This window comes from Mus caroli, unplaced genomic scaffold, assembly GCF_978045245.1.
Source record: "Mus caroli unplaced genomic scaffold, Mus_caroli_1 scaffold_11, whole genome shotgun sequence".
In the NCBI taxonomy this organism is placed as follows: domain Eukaryota; kingdom Metazoa; phylum Chordata; class Mammalia; order Rodentia; family Muridae; genus Mus; species Mus caroli.
In genome coordinates this window covers 102,921,437-102,941,871 of record NW_028227266.1, presented here as the reverse complement: position 1 = coordinate 102,941,871, position 20,435 = coordinate 102,921,437, and the positions used below count along the sequence as shown (strand labels likewise).

The following is a 20,435-nucleotide window of genomic DNA, read 5'->3' as shown; positions in this document are numbered from 1 at the left end:
GTTGTGGGAATCCTAGACAGCATAGAGCAGTGTCAGAGCAGAAAAGAATTAGAGGGGGTATTAGGGAGGCCCACAGCTGGGAATGGCCCATGAACTTGAAGGAAACCATGCACTGCCTTAGGAGAGGTGGGTTAATGAACTGAATACTCCAGAACTGCTCACCCCCGCTTCCATCTTAGAGCTGTTTCTCCAACCAACAGAACTGACAGAAACACACAAGAGACAAAGTTATAGAGAGAGACACATAGTGAAAACAACCAGGGGTGGCTACCCCACATTCATACACCTGAACAGACCAGGGGTGTCTGGTAATGTCTCACCTTGTGCCCAGTCTCCCCTCTTGTGTCCCGAATAGTGCCTCATAAGACAAAACTTGCCTCTATTAGTATTCAGACCAGGTGACTTTAGATTTACCATTTTTATTCCCCTTTGGGTGGTATTGTTTGGGTGCCTCTAAAATGTTTTGCAGTAATTGACCAGAGAGGATTTTCTTGGGGCCCTTGAACATCTCAGGGACAAACCCTCACTCAATAGTCTTCTCCAGCTGGTACACTACTCCCTTCTCCTGGGAATCTCAAGGCCCCTAAATATTGGGATTCAGTCTCTGGGGATCTCGCTGGGGCCTCTAAAATGTTGTGGGGAGCACACCAGAGATGACTACTCAGACACAGTTTATTGCAAATTGAAAGTCTTTATTCCAGCCATCTAGGACTACACTCAGGTATTTGGAACCCAAGTGTAGCCCTGAGCATTTAGAGCAAGGGGATTTTAAAGGCAAAACCCACATCCTGTTATCTTGTTCAGCAGCTATGCGGAGATGTTTTCACAAGCAAGCAGTTTAATAGAAGGTAAGATGGCTGTTAGCTGAAGTGTGGGAGGTTTGCACATTTAGGCCATTTAATAGATACTAAGATAAGTAAGCAGGGATGTCTTGACCTAGAGTTTCTAGAATAGGTGTGGGTAATTCCCCATGGGATTCTCCATCAAGAAGATTAAATTCATTAAACCCAAAATGGCATCAGCAAGAATACAAGGTGGAGGAACTGCTCCACTGTCTTCCCTTGTCACAAAGGGGAAGCAAGAAGACTGTAACTTCAACCCTGCCTGGAGGTAGTGGGCCACAATGTACTGCACACAAATAGTGTTAAGAGAAACTACCACTAAGCCCAGACACCCCACGTTCTGATTACAGCATTCCACAGTGCTCACAGGATTTACATCCAATTTGGGCAGCTGGCTTACCTCAGTAACTGCCTTGTTCCAAAGACCGAGCTCACACTGGGTCCTTCTAAGTCCCCAGAACCCATATTTCTACACCAGCCACTGTAACATGCCATCTTGTCCTAGGGGCTATCAGTCGTCCCACTGGTTCTGCCAGAAGGCTAGGGCCTACATGACCCACAAGCCAGAGGATAGCCCTTTAGCATCCTGCATCCTACCACAAGTTTCATGCTAAGGCCTACCTGTCGCTCTTGATCCAGCCTGAGACTCAGAATCTAGGCCACAGTGAGGGCAGACTGTGGAGAAAGCATATTTTGTTCTCACTCCAGAGACATGGACTGCTCTTTTGTAGCGGCCTCACATGGTTAAAGAGTAGCCTTGGGTCACAGCTTAGTCATACCAGAAAGTTTACTTGGTACCTTGGAAGTAGGGATGAGAAGTGTGGTCTATATCTATGGGATGACAGGCAGCAAGTCAGCCCTCTGGGGGCCAATTCCCACAGGCCAAAAAATGTCAGTTTAAGCCATTTTGCGCAGGGTGGACTCAGAAAAAAATAATGATTACAGTTTTGACTTTTATTTAAAAAAATGTTTTCTCTAGTCTCATGACAAGCTCATTACTAACTCCCATGGAGCTGGGAGGACCCTGGCTCCTAAGTCAGCCATGAAGTCATAGACATCGGCATCAGAGCCAGGGTGCTGTTTTATAGCTGGAGCGTCTAATCACCAAGAACACATCTTACTTTGCCCTTAGATGACCTCAGGATGCTTATGGCCAAAGGATGGGTCTTTGATAAACAAGAGCTACTTAACAACTTCCTGTCAAGCTACATTTTTGCTTTCTTAGATACAAGATGTGAACTCCACTTAGAACACTTCCTTCTCCAAACAAAAGAGACAGGAATACAAATCCTTGCCACCCTTAATGACTAGCATGGACTATTGCTTTTGACTGGGCCATTCCCTATTGCTTACAACGCTACAACTCCTTTCCAGAGACCAGTAGTTACAGGAAGAGCTGGACATAGCTGTGACCTCTCAGTCTGTGCAAATCAAAGGCAAAGACTTTTGCACATGGCTGGCCACATGTCACTCATGCACATTTGATCTCGCCTGAGGAAATGAAATTTCAACTTAATTATTGTATGTGAATTTTTAAACGGGCAGCTTAATTTTAAGAGACTTTAGGGCTATCCAGAACAACTTGAATATGTGAATCAACTTTTTAATAAATATTATGAAGTCTGCAGTTAACTTTTTACAAAGCAAGTATTTTTATCAAATAGCTAATTTAGATGAGATGGAATATAAATGTATACTGAATCTAGAGAAAAATGTAAAATATTTATATATTCTCATGTTAATTATACATTGAAATAATATGTGGACATAATTGGGTTAAATAAATTAAATTTTTACATTTTAGTACAGCACTAGATGATTTTAAGTGCAATGTCGATTGTTAATTTATAAACCGCACATCTTAACTTAATATTTTCATTGATGTGTTTGTTGTTCACTGATCAAATCCAGCCATCTTTTTCCTACTCTGAGCCCTACCATCTTCCCGTCCCTTATTAACCACCGTTGACTGTTCAAATAGACTTCTGGTTTTCACATAGGAGAGCAGACACATGGCGTTGTCTTTCTGTCTGGCTTATTTCACTAACAGTAGAGTATCCTTCACTTCTATACTGTTGCATTTTGCTTTCAGGCTGAAAACTGTTTATATATGATGTTTTCTTTATCTGTGTGTGTCTAGATTGAATCCTTAGTTATTATGAGTAGTCTTAAAGTCTTAGCTATTGTGAGTTAGGACTTCAATGAATAAGAGCATGCTGATCCATTTTGAACTAAGGTTTTATAACGAATAAGAATAAAGTATCAGTCTTCTGCATATGGAAATCTTCCTTCAGATTTTGTGTGTGTGTACATGTGTACGTGCATCCATGTATGTGTGTGTGTTCATGCACGTGTGTGTGTGTGTGTATACACACGCACCATTGTCAGCAATCAGTCAGCTGTAGGCTTAGTCAGTTGGTCCCCACCTGTACCTTTGTTCTCCCTATTTGTTGTTCTATAGTAGGTCTTGAGATAGTATTGTGACACACCCTCTCCTCCTCCTCCACAGCTGTGCGCTGTTCACACATAAATAAATAAATACTGCTTTAACTATTGTTGTGTCTTGTGTTTTCATATGAACTTTAAGAGGTATGTATATTTTGCAAGTTCTGTGAAGAATGTATTTGGTATTTCTTTCTTTTTTTTTTTTTTTTTTTTTTTTTTTGGTTTTGGTTTTTTGAGACAGGATTTCTCTGTGTAGCCCTGGCTGTCCTAGAACTCACTCTGTAGACCAGGCTGGCCTCGAACTCAGAAATCCGCCTGCCTCTGCCTCCCAAGTGCTGGGATTAAAGGCATGCGCCACCACGCCCGGCATATTTGGTATTTCAACGGGAATTTTGTCACATCTATAGGTTGCTTGAAGAGCATGATAATTTTGACAATATTGATTCTTTTATTTATTGATTATATGTAAGTACACTGTAGCTGTCTTCAGACACACCAGAAGAGGGCGTCAGATCTCATTACAGATGGTTGTGAGCCACCATGTGGTTGCTGGAATTCGAACTCAGGACTTTCAGAAGAGCAGTCAGTGCTCTTACTCGCTGAGCCATCTCTCCAGCCCAACAATATTGATTCTTTTAATCCATAAACACAGTCTTTTAATCTTTGTTTTCTTCAATATCTCATTTATCTGTGTTTGTAATTTTCATCATAGAAACATTTCACTTTCTTTCTTAACTTTATTCGTATGGCTTTTTTATAACAATTGTAAATGAGATTCCTGCCAAGAGTGGTGGCACACGCCTTTAATCCCAGCACTCGGGAGGCAGAGGCAGGCGGATTTCTGAGTTCGAGGCCAGCCTGGTCTACAAAGTGAGTTCCAGGATAGCCAGGGCTATACAGAGAAACCCTGTCTCGAAAAAACAAAACAAAACAAAGTAAATGAAATTACTTTACAGTTTCTTTCTCAGCAAATTACTGTTTGTTTGTTTGTTTGTTTGTTTAGAGACAGAGTTTCAGAATGTAGCCATGGCTGGCCTAGAACTTGCTGTACAAATGAGGCTGGACTCAGAATCATGGAGATCCATTTGCCTCTGCCTCTCTGCCTCTCTCTCTCTCTGCCTCTCTCTCTCTCTCTCTCTGCCTCTCTCTCTCTGCCTCTCTCTCTCTCTCTCTGCCTCTCTCTCTCTGCCTCTCTCTCTCTCTGCCTCTCTCTCTCTGCCTCTCTCTCTCTCTCTGCCTCTCTCTCTCTGCCTCTCTGCCTCTGCCTTCCAAGTGCTGGAATTTAAGGCATACTCCATCAAGCCCAGCCTCCTCACCACATTTGTTATGTATAGAAATGCACCTGTGTTTTGTGTACAGATTTTTAAAAGTTTTTAAGTAAAAACTTTCGGTTTTTGTACATATCAGAATACATCATGTACAAACACAGATATTTTCCCCTTCCTACTTGTATGCCTTTTATTTCTCTTGATAAACTGCTTTGGATAAAACTTACAATATTAAACTGTATGCAAGAAAAAGAAATACTTTTCCTTGTTCATTTTTTTAAAAATTCTATATCTTTCCCTGGTCAATATAATTTTGGGTGCAAGTTTGCAGAGCATTTGTATAGGGGTATGAGCCTTTTCTCTGTATAGCCCTGGCTATCCTGGAACTCACTTTGTAGACCAGGCTGTCCTTGAACTCAGAAATCCACCCGCCTCTGCCTCCCGAGTGCTGGGATTAAAGGCGTGCGCCACCATGCCCGGCTTGAGCCTTTTATTCTTAATTTCCTCAGGTCTTTAAGAAAAAAGGTGTATTGAATTTATTTTTGATACAGTATGTCATGTAGCCCAGGTTGGCCCGAAACTCACTAATAGTTGAGGATGCCCTTGACCTTCCGGCCTTTCTTCCTTCATCTCCCAGGCGCTAGAACTACTGTCATTCACTGTCACCTCTAGTTCACGTGGTACTGGGGACTGAACTGCGGGCTTTGTGCTAGGCAAGCGTTCTACCATCTGAGCTACGGCCTCAGCCCACGGGTATTGGATTTTGTCATCTGCTTTTATTGAGATGATACAAGAGTTTTATCCTTCATTCTGATGGTGTGGTAGGTCTGTTAGCTGCATGTGTTGAACCACCCTTGCATCCTGGAATGAAAATAACTTCATCATGCTAAGTGATTTGATTTATTGATTTATTTATTGGTGTGCTGTTGAACTTGATTTGCTAGTGTTTTGTTGAGAATTTTTGCATGGATCTTTTTAGCAGGGATACTAATCTCTAGTTTTCTACTCTTGCCATCTCCTTGTCTGGCTTTGCTTTTTGCTAACAGAATAAATCTTTCCCCGTAGAATGAGTCTGAAAGGGTTCCCTTTTGGTTCTTTAGAATAGCTTGAGAATAATCAGTATTAGCTTTTCTTCAAATGTTTAGCAGATTTCATCAGGAAGCCTGGGTGCTTCTTTGCTGGGTAACTTTTACTGCTGATTCAGTCTCTATTTGTTTTAGAATCACTCAGCATTCTTACATCCCCATGGCTCAATTTGTGGGTCTTATGTCTACAGAACGCTGTTTGTTTCTTTTAGGTTTTCGAATAATGTGTCTTATAATTCCTATGATCCTCTGATATTTTGTGGGGTGAGTTCTGGGGTCTTCCTTTCCCATTGTAACTTATTTATTGGGGTCGTCTCATTATTTCTGGGACCTAGTCTCTTTATTAACAATTTCCCATTCTCTGGCATGGGCACTCAAATGCGCCTATACACCTGCCCTGCCGTTCTTTGTGGAGGGGTGGGAGACTGGTGGGCGACCCGCTCAGCCCTGGGTCCTTCTGTTCTCTCCAAGTTTAGCTATCCTATCTTCTTCTTGGATTTTTTTTTCTTTTCTCAGATTCATGGTGTATTTTGTCTCTTCTGTTAGATTTTTACCAATGATGAAGTAACATACAAACACATACAGAAGATTTCTTGAGAACAGACCATGTGTGGGCAAAAAGAATCATTCTCTTTTTGTGAGACAAACAGAAAATGGAACCTCGGTTGAACCAGCTGTGCCATGTTTTATTCAGACTCCTGTAGACACTCCTGGCTGTCAGGGACCACCACCATTTAAGAGCGGGCTTCAGTGTTAAAATGCAATGTCAAAGTCTTGTGAAAAATAGACACAAGACATAATATATCTTCAGAGTTTTGGCATTAATTATAACACAGACCATATTTTTTCTGTCTAGTTTATTAATTAGATAAACTTCTGTTATTCCTACTTAATATCCATCAAAAAGAAGAATCAAGTGATGGCTATGTGTTCGCTGTCTCGTGGGATTTTCCTGAGTACACCATGCATAAATGGTCAAAAGCAATCTAAACAGATGCGAGATGGATGTTTCAAAATAGGGAGCTGAGGAGACGGCTCATCAGCTAAGAACACTTAGTGCTATGGCAGAGGATCTGAATTTGATCATGAGCATCCCTGTCTATTGACTCACAACCATCTGGAACATCCGCTGCAGGGGATCTGGTGCCACAGTCCTCTGAAGGTATCCCCACTCATGTACACACACCCGCACACCATCACACACTATACACACAATGAAAACAATGTAAACAAGTTTTAAAATAAATGTTTCAAAACTGCATTTTGTAATTATGTCCTTAAAAATAGTTCTCAGAGTTAGGGAATGTAGCTTGCCTTAACGTGTCCCAAGCCCTGGGTTCAGTCTGTAGAAGAAAAAATTAATAACCCGAATCTCTTTGATACTTTATACTCTCCAAGTTACTGTACATTAAATCAATTTATTACTGGCTGTATCATTACCAAATAAGATAAAATAACCAAACATCTATCACTGGACATAAGTTTAAACAGATCTACCTTTGTTGTTGGGAGACCTCAAAGCACTTACATTGACATATTTACTACCTTGAACTGAAGCCACTGGAAAAATAAAGGAGATGAAAGAATAAACTAAGCATGACCTTTGCTTCTTGTTTTTAAAACAAGAAGATAAAAATCCCATAGGAAAGATCTTCTCCCGCACCAGAGAAAAATAAAATTTCTTATCAAGGGTGGAAAGTTGAGACAAACGGAAAAAAAGTTTTAATGTGACTCTGAGGTCTGGATGAAAATTTAGAGAGAGGGAAGATAAAATTCTGGGGCACCCTTTCCCCTGATCATGGCTCCTCTAGAATTTTAGATTTGATGTGCAGTTTGCGTTACATTCCTATTCTGGCACCTGGACTGTCCCCAAGTGCTCAGAGCTCCCCAAGGCACACAAGGACAGTTCATATGGAGAGGGCAGATGAAGGTCACCACCTTAGGTGGCTTCCACTGGTCTACTGTGGCTGCTCTGGCCCCCACCTGGCTCACCCCTATCTCAGCCTCATCTTCCTGTCCCCTAGTTACCCATAGAGTCCTATGGCTCCCTTTACCCAGTCTCTGACTAGTCAAACACCCTCACAGACACGACAGAGATTTGGGGTTCACATCTCTACCTCAGTCAACAACTCCTTACTGCCAGTGTCACAGTCCTCAAGGCTGGAAGGTCTCTGTGAATGTCAAACTTCTCAGGCAACTCTGATGTTGAGCTCTGGGGGCTGGCAAGAAGGCTCAGTGAAAGTTCCTGCCACCATGCCTGACAACCATGTGTGCTACGGTGTGCAGACATATTCTCTCTCTCTCTCTCTCTCTCTCTCTCTCTCTCTCTCTCTCTCTCTCTCTCTCTCTCTCTTCTCTCTCTGTCTCCTGCTGTACTGCTCTCCTGAGCGTTCATGTACTCCTGAGATCTGACTGAGTGAGGACTTACCTCTCCGAGTTCCAGGCACTTTTCTAGATCTCAGGAAACAGTCAAAGGACTTTCTCCCCCTGCCCCAGGGTCTTTGCACAGCCATTTGTTTATGTTGAAAGCTTTCCTCTCCCATTCCATATCCACAAGGATTACTCCTACCCTGTAATTGTGACCTTCTAGCTGTCCCTTCTATGGTCACCCCTCAAACTTCTAAACCCTCCTAACACGTGCACATACCATTAGCTCCCCCTTCTTTGCTGGGGGTTTATTATTAGGGAGGATGAGGCTGGAAGATTGTAGATTTGAAGCTAGCCTGGGATATATCACAAGATCCTGGGGGGAGGGAGGGAAAGAGGAGGAGGAGGAGGAGGAGGAGGAAGAGGAGGAGGAGGAGAGAAGTGAAAAAAAAAAAACCAAAGGAATATACTCTTTAGTAGAAAGAGAGGAGGGGATAATAAATCAAAGAAAAGTATGCAGCCGTCATATGATGAAAAGAAATTGTAAGAAATCCACAGCAGGGGAAGGGCGCAGCTAATGGTATGTGCAAGTGTTAGGAGGGTTTAGAAATTTGAGGAGTGACCATAGAAGAGATAACTAGAAGGTCACAATTACAGGGTAGGAGTAATCCTTAGGGACATGGAATGGGGAAGGGAAGTTTTCAAAATAAACACATAGTTGTGCAAAGACCCTGGGGCGAGGAACTGTCTAGACAGTAGGCAGCCAACACAGCTGGAGCAGAAGCAGGAAAAAGAGCACTGGACAGTGACTTCAAAGAGGAAAGGTCGGGGGGGGGGGGGACAGTGCCTGCAGTCCCCACTTCTCCCCACCTGGAGGAGTGACAGGGAAGAACCCTCATGGAATCCATCAGCCATCAGCCCAAGCACAGGATGGCTGTCTCCAGGTGCCTCCCACTGACCCCGGCTCCACTGGACTAGTACTCGCTCAGGCGGTCCCCTGCCTGGGTAAGGCTTTCCCAGGGAGAAGTTGTCCATACTTCAGGGAGAGAGAAGACAGAGGAGGAGCCTGTCCACAGCCACCCACACTGAAGATCTGAGGAGGTTTATCTTAAAGGAACATGCAGCCGCCGTCACGAGGCAGACATGTTGGAAAACAGAAAGATAATATGGTAGGATCATAAATTGACAATGAATTAAGGGTAACTCGCCCCAGAATCCTGCTTATTTGGGAAACTAGAAAGTTCTATCACCAGAACTGGTTTTGTTTCTCTTAGGTGTCCTGACGGCCCTTGTATCTAGAGCTGGTTAATTAGCTGTTAAGAGCAAAGCTAACTATGTGTCCTCTTGGATGTTAATCCTTGGGAAGACTCTGGATGGTTCCTTCAGGGAGACGCCAGTCACACATTCAAGAGGATCACTGCAGCCAGCTGTTAGGCTGTGACTGCTAGCTGGCAGGCAGCTGTAGAAACCCAGGCCAAAAGAAGGTGGGAAAAAATACTTGTCAGGAACAAACAAGCCAGAGGCCCCCAGCCTCACCTACTTCTATCTCCTTGAACTCCGCTCCTTGTAGAGGACCGCCTCTTTCCACTTGTAAAATGGAGAAACGAGGCAAGGCAGCCTAGCTTGGTGCAATATGGTGTCCTTCATAGCAGACATTTCCATGCCTTTCGTGTGATGACATCCTTGATTTAAGAATGCCACAAGTTCAAACCCTTTAAGAAGCCTGGGTAATGTCTGTCTTTTGAATGCCTCTGGAGACGGCCTTAGTTGGGTTTATGAAGAAAGTAGTTGCTGGTAAGCCTTATGTCTCCTGACATACCAAAATCTGGGGGCTGAGGAGGTAGCTCAGCCAGTAAAGTGCCTGCTGGGTAAGCACGAGGATCTGAGTTCGGATTCCTAGCTCCCGTGGTGGCGTATGGTTGTAACCTTAGCTTGGGAAGAGGGGCTGAGGGGAGGGGGAGTCCTTGGAGCTCCCTGACCAGTCACTAAGTTCAGCGAGAGACCCTGTCTCAAATAAGGCAGAGAGTGATAAGACACACGTGGACACACTCTCACCTTGGGCTGACAGCTTGTCAGCCACTGCAGGTCTCATGTCAAATAGAAGCAGGTCTATGGCCCAACGGGAGACCAGCCAGGTTGGTGTGGACTCACCTTGGGGAAGGCTTCTTAAGCTGCCCCAGGTTGGTGAGAAAATCACTCTCACCATAATTGTCCTGTGTTGTCGACGTGGCAGAGGAAGTTAACTGGCTTCCCAGGAGCACCCAGCTATCCCTCAGTGAACCACTGGAGAATGGCTGTGCCCGCTTTCTGCACGGAGCAGTGTCTCCCCATCCTGCAGGCTGGAGGCCCCTGCTCTGCTGCTGCCAACCGCATGGAAAGATCTTGGAGGGTCATGATGACTTATGATGACTGTCTTGGGGGTGGAGATGGCAAGGGCAGCATCCTACAAATGGCCTGAAGTACACAAGCTTATCATTACTTCATTCACCCGCCATGACTGGGCCCCTTGGTCTTATTTTATAATTTGGGACTTTTTCACTTTCAAAAAAAAATCTTATGTTTGGTCTTGAAATGCTTTTACACTGATTTATTCTATCTCTGTGTCTATCTGTCTGTCTGTCTGTCTCTGTGTGTGTGTTTGTGCATGCCTGCGCATGCATGCGTGTGTATGTGTGTGCCTGTTGTGTGGCTTTGTATGAATTCCCTCCTTCCACTGCGTGGGTCCCAGTGCTGAACTTCGGTCACCAGGCTTGGCTGTGGGTGTCTTTACCCATTGAGCCACCTTGCTCGCCTTGTCCCTTTGTTCATCTTAAGGTGATTTTGTCTGAGTAAATTAAAGGTAAGGAAAGAGCTGTGGGTCAAAAAGAGTGCCCTGCCTGAGAGACAGGGACAAGAAGAGAATCAGTGAACTGAAATGAATTGCAGCCAAAGCAGCCAGGTTTCCTTGGCAACAGAGAAAGTACATGCAGGATTTTAAATATATGAACCTAATTCAGATTGCTGAGAAACAAAACAAAAGCCACAGCAGAACTGGGTGGGGGGGTGGTGGTCAGACATAGTAGTGTACACTCACATTCCTAAGCAGCAGAGGCAGAGAGATTGGGAGTTCAAGGCCAGGTGTCCAGACAATCCCCCAGACAGCTTCTAAACCAAAACTTTAAAGAACTACTAATGAGGTATGCTTGGTTCTAAGATACTTCAAGCAAGCAGACTGTATAAAGCAGTTCACTGTGTTTCCCAGATTTCAAGTTGCTCCTCAATGGCAGCTCCTATCAGGAAAGCCCCCACAAGATTAAAAAGGTGGCCTTTCTGTATCAAAAGGAAATGAGATGGAGGGAGGTGAGGGCCCAGAGGCACAAGCTGAAAGGTCCACATGACACAGCTCTGAGCCCAGGCCTGTGGCAGATCCTGGCTTTCCCTCCACAGCCCCCAAGAAGAAATGTTAACCACAACAGCCAGAATCCCTGGCCACACACCATCGAACACCATGAGCACACTTTCTGATGAAAAAGTTAAAGACTTTTAGGACTGAAAATAATTTGGTTTGAAAAATTTTTTTAATTTCCTATTTTTCCAATGGTATTCACACCATAAAATGACAATAAGAAACAGAGAAGATTGGGGTATATTTTATTCAATATAGTATTTCCAAAATATAATTCGATGTAGGCTCAATATGTAAAGGTATTATCTAGTAGATATTTTAAATTATTTTCAGTTAAGTTTTCAAAATCCAGTATGTAAACACTTACTGTATTTATTTGGATGCCAAATTTTGATTTAAAATATTTCTCTTTGTGACAAGATTTCAAAACATCCATACTTGATAAAGCAGACCCACCCAACTCAAACCTTTCCAACTGTAGTTAACAGCTGTCCTCTGCTGTGCCAGTGACATTTCGATGCAGAGGGCTGTGGTAACCCACAGTGGCACTGCAGAGCTGACAGAACTGGTCTTGCCTGATCAGACCAGCTCCCAGGGAGCTGTGGAGCTCTGCTGTAGCACCGACTAGTTTCGGATCTCCTCAGCTTTTTCTATGTAACCTAAGTGGCCTCGACCGCCTGTTCTCCTAACATGCTACTTTTCCTTGTGAGCTTTCACCTGCATGAGATTTCACCAGAACTACTTCCTGTTGGGTTAGAAAGAGGCTTATTGGGAACTCCGAAATCTTCAAGCTATTTATTGCTTTCTCTGAGGTGTTAAACTAAGCTCCAAAACACTGCTAAAAGGGGTACAGCTGCATGTATTTCAGAACAAGGTTATTTAGGCCTGGGGTGTCTAGTCACATGGCTTAATTCCAGAAATAGCTCTACCATTCTCAGTGTGATCTCATCACAGGTCACATGTAGAAAGCGAATGCTAACCCATTAGACACCAGACTCAATGGCAGTTATGGGGTTTTCTATTTACCTCACGTCTGTGTGATCCTTACTTAAAACTCAGTGATCAAAATAGATGCTAAAATCTTTACCATGGGTGAATAATTAGCCTTGTGCTCAAACTACTCAAGAAATGTGAGACGTAAGTTTTGAGCTGGTCAAGGGTATACCCCGGGTTGCTCCATCACATCCTGGCTGTCAACCTTCTGGCTTGGTCCTGAAGCTCCATCTTGGCGATCGTTGAGAGGTGGACTTCGTCAGGGCCATCCGCCAAGCGCAGGGTACGTATGATGGCGTACCTGAGAGAATGGGGTCAGAGTTACCAGAGAGCACAACACCGTCATGTCATGCTCACTTCAAACCAAGGAAAAGGAACATGAAGAGAAAGGCCAAAGGCTTCTGAAGCTCTCGGCTCAGGGAGATTCAAGATGGCTACCCAGAGGCGAAGATAACTCCGGACTATGTCGGGTTGGTAGCTGACACTATGGAGGGGGATTCTTTCCTGTGACTATGAACTTTGCTGGTAGAATCAGAGAGATCCACTGTTTCTATGGGCCATGCAGGAGTGGGGACATTGTGGCAGTTCAGAAGTAAAGCCAGAAGTGGGTGTGGCTTTCTTTGTATGTGGGCACCCCAACAGTGAGAGCAGGAGGCCTTAGACTAGGTAGTAATCCCCACTGGGTGGAAGGAACTTCCTCAGGGAAGGCTGCTACGACTGGTGCTCCCGGCCTCCGCGGCACCGAGGGACCTGGCATGGGCATATGCTGACCAGTTAGGGTCTCTGGCCCATGCTGCATATGGACAGGCAGGAACAAAACTCTATTATACTCACAGCTGGCCCTGACAATAGTGCGTGGGAACACAGGGCACAAGGATTGTGTGCGTGTGTGTGTGTGTGTGTGTGTGTGTGTGTGTGTGTGTGAGAAACCACACAGCTATGGTGGGAGCGGACCATCTCAGAGCTGTCGCCCTAGCATGCCTGGGAGGGAGCTGAACCCAAGGAAAGAAAGTTCCTCTCAACTCCCTTTTGCATTGCTCCACAGAAACACAGGCACACAAAGGAAGAAGAGGACATTTGGGGCCCTGGGGACACTGAATGCATTTTAGAATACCTGGAGGCAAGGAAAAAAGTTCAAAGGATATAAAATTCATTTAATGAAATAATAAAGACAAATAGGACATCAAATAGACATGATCAGAAAAGACCTTCACCATGGCATAATATACTTAAACTGTCAAAGGTACAAAGGCAATTGCAGCATCTGCAAGAGGAAAATGACAGCCACATGCAGGGATGACCTTTCTAGACTAACAGCTTAGCTCTCAGCAGAAAACCCATAGGCCAGGAAGGAATGCATTCTAAGTCCTGAAAGGAGGTGCTGTGATACAAGACTATAATGCCCAGCAGAGCCAGCCTTTAGAAACGAAGGAGAATGGCTTTCCAAGGCAAGAAAAGCCCGGGGACTCTGACCATCAGGCCAGCCTTACAAATGACAAGTGAAAGAAAGCACTTCAGTTGGCTGAGGGTGGCTCTTTCGGCACAGTGACAATCTAGCATACAGGAGCCCTGAATTTGATTCCAGCACTGCATATAAAAGCCAGGCAAGATGGCACATGCCTGCAAGCCCAGGATTTGAGAGTTAGGGACAAGAGGGACATTAGAAGTCCAAGGTCTTCCTATGCTACATAGCAAGGTGAGTTTGAGGCTAGCCTGGGCTATATAAATATTTTTTTTGCTCCCATGCAGCCCATCCCTGCAGGTTGCATACGTATATGGAAATGCCATAATGAACTCCATATCTACTGTAATGTAGTTAATACCTGTGACTAGATAATGTGTTACCAAATAAAAGCCCCAACTCGGGGAAAACAGGAAGTTCTGTTTGTTTGACTTTGAAGCAGGGTCTCTCTATGTGGCTATCTCTCTAACTTGTTACATAGCCCGAGGGAACTCACTCTCAGTCCTCCTGCTGACACCCAGCCCCCAAGTACTGTAATTACAGTCATGTGCCACCATGCTGGCACAAGGGTAAAAGTCCACGTGGAGTAGGTGGGCTCCTCTCCCTCCAAGCTTGCCATGCTCTCTAGACCGACTGGGACTGAGAGCTCAGGGAAGCCACAGGCAGCCAACAGCATGGAGGCACACGCTTAGCTCTCTTTAAGGTTAAAGATAGGTGTGTAGAAGATGATGCTGTGTGTGGAGAAGGACATGTGGGAAACAGAACTGTCAGTCATGTTCAGTAGCCAGAGTCAGGCTGCACAGTCAGCTGCTGCACCCTGTGGCCCTCCTCCCCTTCCTGCTTCTGAGTGGAAGGCCTTGTTGGAGCCCAGAAGCCCCAGTACACCGCTCAGGGCACAGGCTAACAGGGCAGAGTCAGACGGGGCTGTCCTCTAAGAGCGGCTGCTTCTGAAAGCTTGAGAACCACAGTAACCCCCTCCCTCCACCTAGAATTATACAAAGGAGGCGTCCTTACTGCCTGTAGAGCATCTGTAGGTTTAAAACACCTCATTTAATCTTCTGACTAACACTTATTTCAATCTTTGCATTTTTAATGCCAACCCTTTTAAATATAATATCTTAAAATTTTTGTGTATGGTGTGTGTGTGCACATGTGTGCATGGTGTGTGTGTGTGTCTTGGGGGTTTATTCTCACATTGTACTCTGCTCCCTATTTTGTAAGCCAGGCTAACACTATGTGTGGAGTTTGTGGTTTTTCTCTGGACTCCCTGCCTCTGCCTCCAAGCTTGAAGGGGAGGCACTGGGACTTCAGACAGGTGCTACTGTACTCACCTTTCACACCGGTTCTTCAAATGCAAACTCCAGTCCCCACACCTGCACAGAGCTCTTTATCCCCTGAATCAATCATCTCCCGGCACTCAATGTAGATGTTCCTAACCAGCATCTACTTACATGTTAGCCAGAGGGTAATCCTGGGAAACTCCCGCGCCGCCGTGCACCTGGATGGCCCAGTCAGCTATTTTGCAGACAGCTTTGGGGGCAGCCACTTTGATCATTGCAATCTACAGAAGCAAGATAGGGAAAAAATGTTCTTTTGTCGGACCATGAAAAGCGTGGCAGGATTTGATAGAATTGGCATTTCTCTGTGAGAGAGAACAAAAAACTGTCCCCATACCCAAGTCACGTCGGAAACAGGATCTGTCTGTGGTGGAGGCCAACAGAAGGCTTCGGCTAAGGCTGTATTTCACTCAGCAGAGACCTTCTGGAAAGGAATCTCACTTCCAGATCACATTAGTTTCCAAGTAGCCTTGTTTCCAAAAGGATTCAGGCAGCTGGTAAATCATACTTGGAATGTTTCTGCTCCATTACTCTGTTCTTTTCTTAGAAACGTTATGGACTTTTAGAATAAAATGGTTTTGTCCTTATTCCAGATAAGCTGGATTCATGAAAGGCAGGGGGGCAATTAGATGTCTAATGGAACATTTACAATGTGGCAGAGTCCTTCCTACAACCCATACCCATCATCTATCCAGCCCGAGGCCAGATGCTGAGAGATGCTAGACACGCTGGACACAAAGCTAGCAGGGATCGTGCAGTGGGCACCATCAACTCCAGGGATGTAGAAAGCCTAGGACTTCCCCAGCCCTTGTGGTCTCATCTGAACAGTTCTTAAGGCATTCTGCATCCTGAAAGTCATCCCCTCAGGCAGGCCACTGTGAGGAAAGCCAGCATGGGATCCACTGACAACATTCAGTCTTTAAACCAAAACCACGCGGAGGCTTCCTGTATTCAGAGTGCCATCCTGGGGGGTGGGGGCGGGGCCAAGAACCCTGAAACAGCCAGTGGGTGGGAGATAGAGGAGAAGACCCTGAGGCTGGTGATGCAGGGGTTGGAGCAGGGTGTGTAGCTCACCTCCTTCCTGGCTGAGGCACTGCCCAGAGTATCTATGCTGTGAGCTGCTTTCAAGGTCAGCAAGCGGATCTTCTCGATGGCTATACGGCTCTTAGCAATCCAGTGAGCCACGACTTCCTGCAGGGGAGCGAGGGAACGATCAGTGGGGTCTTGTTTGATAAACCTTTCCTAGTCCAATGGGAGTTCACAAGCCTGGCTGCATACACCTTTGAGTCAAAGTCTCAGCTACAAACATGTGGATATCATAGTTATAATGAGAAGATTGTACAAAGAAGCACCAGTCACTCAGAAAAAGAAAAATTCATTCATTTGTGTGTGTGTGTTGTACCATGATCTTCAAACTCAGGCTGCCAGGCATGGTGGCAAGGTGCCTATTTGGATATCTTTTTTCTTTCTTTTTTTTTGGGGGGGGGGAGGGGTTGTTTTTTTTTTTTTTTTTTTTTTTTGGTTTTTTGAGACAGGGTTTCTCTGTATAGCCCTGGCTGTCATGGAACTCTCTCTGTAGACCGGCCTCGAACTCAGAAATCTGCTTGCCTCTGCTTCCCGAGTGCTGGGATTAAAGGCGTGTGCCACCATGCCTGGTGGATATCTTTTTTCTTTTAATTTTTTATTGATTCTTTGTGAATTTCACAACATACACCCCAGTCCCACTCATCTCCCCATCCCTATTGGCCCTCCACCCTTGCAACTCCCTAACAACAGATTAAGAGAAAAAATGATAAAAATAATAAAATAAACAAACAAAAAAACCCCAAACCAAACAAGCAAACAAAAATCTCACATGGAAGCTGTAGTATGCCACAGTGTGTCACACAGCACACCCCTTTGTCCTTACATCTTTAGTTGTAAATGTTCATTGCAGTAAGTCACTGATCTGCTCTGAGGTCCCTGGCTTCTGCTGCTCTATCAATACTAGATCCTCACTGGGGCGTCTCTGGGATCCTGTTGTTGCCCTGTGTCATGGAGGTCCTGCAGCTTAGGCTTTTCAGAACCAGCTGTTTCTCTTGCTCCAGCAGTTCATAGATGGGGTAGATGTTGGCGTGGGCCAACACAAAAGCCCTGAATGTGGGCATGGGTGGTGACTCAGCTGGTCAGCATTCCTGCACCCACACCACCAGAGCGAGCTCTCCAACACTGCATTGGCTAGCTCACCTTTGGGTAAGCCAGCCCTGTTTACCTTGCTGCTGCAGCCGCATGGGCCATGATGACATGGCCTCAGGTAGCAGGGCATGCTACTCACATCAGGCTGCTCCTCTCTGCCCTTGCCTGTTCTGCCTCGACTCACAGTGCTCAGGCCATTCTGTTTCTCTTTCTTGCTCATCTCTTCACTACATAGTTGCACAGTGTAGTGGCCACAAACCAGGTGGGTCTCTGGGTGTCTTCTACCCATCTGTGTAGCATGGTGGCTGGCTGGCTGGCTGGCTGGCTGGCTGGCTTTTATTTGAATATCTAAATGTCTGATGTCAAGTGGCTGAACTGAGCAACTGCCTCATTGCCACACTTCTCTTGGGCCATGTGAATACCAGTCCATACAAGTACAATGGAGGAGCTGGCTCTAATCAGACTAGATTATTCCCAACACAAAGGGGATCCAAGCATTAGAAAAATGCAGGCTGGATCCGCAGTGAAATATCTCAGATGACCCAGCAGCCCTTTATTGTGATGTTATTTATTTAAAAAGACCTTCCATGCTTAGAGAGGTGCCTCGTGCCTGTACCACCAGTACTAGGGAAGGAGAGGCAGAGGAACCAGGAGTTCGGGGCTAAATAAAACTACCAAGACTGGAGAAAGAGCCTGGGGCGGGGGGTGGTTAAGAGCACTGGCTGATTTTCCAGAGGACCTGGGTTCAGTTCCAAGAACCCATATGGCAGCTCACAATTGTCTGTAACTAGTTCCAGGGGATCGAATGTTCTCTTATTCCCGTACACATGCAGGCAAAACACCCATACCCATAACATACAAATAAACATAAGCTGCCTCCAAACATGCAGAAAGCCCTTAGAGGATGTTCTAAGGTTCCCCCCCCCGCCTCCCCCCTCTCCTTGTCTGTCTGTCTGTCTCTCTCTCTCACACACACACACATACACACACACACACACACACACACACACACACACACACACACACACGGGCACTTTAAAGCCTCCTCTGACCCGCCACCGCCTTGCCTTTCCCAGGGTGCCCTGCCAGGAGGTTATCTAGCGTGTGTTTGAAGGAGGTTGTCTAGCGTGTGTTTGAAGGAGGTTGTCTAGCGTGTGTTTGAAGGAGGTTGTCTAGCGTGTGTTTGAAGGAGGTTGTCTAGCGTGTGTTTGAAGGAGGTTGTCTAGCGTGTGTTTGAAAGAGGTTGTCTAGCGTGTGTTTGAAGGAGGTTGTCTAGCGTGTGTTTGAAGGAGGTTGTCTAGCGTGTGTTTGAAGGAGGTTGTCTAGCGTGTGTTTGAAGGAGGTTGTCTAGCGTGTGTTTGAAGGAGGTTGTCTAGCGTGTGTTTGATGCAGATGGTTCTTCAGCTTCTTCCATGGAGCGCAATGCTTTGACTTCTATCCACAACTTCCTGTTTATTAAACAGCCAGCAATGCTAGCTGCTGCGAATGACTCCATTCTAGAGAGGAGCGTGGTCTGTTACCCAGTCATCTGCTGAGGGACATTGGGCTACGCCCATTTCTGATCCATGGAGCCTCAGTAAACATTTCTATATAGCCTTTGGTATGAGTATATGTTCTTCATTTTATTGTTGTTGTTTTTGTTTTGTTTCATTTTTTTAAGCAAACACTAGAAGTGGAGTTGTTTGCATTCGCTAACATTTATAAGAAATAGTTGGCTTAGTGGATGTACCACGTAGTGTTTACACTGGCCGACTATGACAGTCCTGGGTGTTTCCCAAGCACTGGGTACTGTTAGGAATCTTTCAGTCAGAGATATTTCACTGTGGATCCAGCCTGCATTTTTCTAATGCTTGGATCCCCCTTTGATGTATTTGTTTGCCACTGGTAAGTCTGTTCATGTCTTAAAGAAACATTCCTGAGATATGACATGGCAAAAATGGCAAAAACAAAAAAGGAAAATAATGTGTCATGCAAACATAATCAGCTGTCATGTAAAACAATCTTTAGAGCAAAACTATGTGGAGAAGCAAAGGCACCGGAGTAGCTGAGCCTGGAGTAGCTGAGCCTGGAGTAGCTGAAATGTTTAACAAGAAGGGAAAAGTGAGAGGAGCCAGCGTAGCTTACCTCGAGAGGAGTTGTATAAGTACTGTGAGGGGCTAGAAGAGACTCAGGAGAGCTCACACAGCAGAGAAGCAGAAACAGAACACCACCAACGTGCCCAGCGGCCTCTGCGGAGGCGGAGGCACAAGAGCATTAAACTGAGGAAGGATACCCTCTCCAACAAATGCTGGGGCAAATGAATGGACAAAGCAGGAGTCTGAAGAGCCATCCCTCAGAGCAAGGCTACACCCACCACTCTGTGCTCCAGAGCAGAGAGGGATAAAGCAAAGGCCCCAGACTGATGCCCACACATGGGCCACCAAGACAACAGGACAAGTGGGAGTTCACTAAAATCAAAGGAGAATGGGGAAAGAACACCACAGGGGGAAATACTTGAAAACCACAGAGCTGATAAAGTACAGTGCCTAGAATGTAAAAATCACCCAGTAGAAACCACCAAATTATCCAGGCAGACAACGGACATCAGACAGGAGCCCAAGCCCAAGGGAAGAGCGAGACAAACGATGACAAGATACCCGCTGGAGTCACATGGATGAAAGCAGTTTGGCAGGTCATTACAAATCAGTCAGAGTGCTTAAAGGAAAAATCTGTGACATCACCACATACTGGTGGGGGTGCATAGACCCTGGACCATTGATACACAGCTAGTGAGCTGAGTACAACGATCGATCGATCGTATCACCCAGGGACACCTAATATAAGTGATTACACCAGCTTTGTAACAACCAGAACCACAAAGCCATAAACAAGATGGGTGTGCCTGGTAGATGCATAGCTCACCCGTGGCACCTCTACACTAAGAGATGCTGCTCAGCAGTACAAAGAATCAGCTACCGAATCACACGGCTTGCTGAGTCTCCAAAGAACCACGACTGAGGAAAAGAGCCAGTCCCCAAGGCTTACTTACATACTATACAATTCAATTCCATGCCTGGAATGCAAAAAAAAAAAAAAA

General features: G+C 45.3%; 1 protein-coding gene across 1 annotated transcript in view; it reads right to left on the bottom strand.

Annotated features, from left to right (window-relative positions):
• Positions 1-11,620: 11,620 nt before the first annotated feature.
• Acad11 (acyl-CoA dehydrogenase family member 11) overlaps positions 11,621-20,435 on the bottom strand; it is a 58,474-nt gene continuing 49,659 nt past the window's right edge. The window contains exons 18-20 of the mRNA XM_021171802.3: positions 16,259-16,375; positions 15,299-15,408; positions 11,621-12,686 (exon numbers count right to left, since the gene is read on the bottom strand). Of these exons, the coding sequence (XP_021027461.1) occupies positions 12,572-12,686; positions 15,299-15,408; positions 16,259-16,375 (342 nt within the window). The 3' untranslated portion in view covers positions 11,621-12,571. The remainder of the gene's footprint in view (positions 12,687-15,298; positions 15,409-16,258; positions 16,376-20,435) is intronic.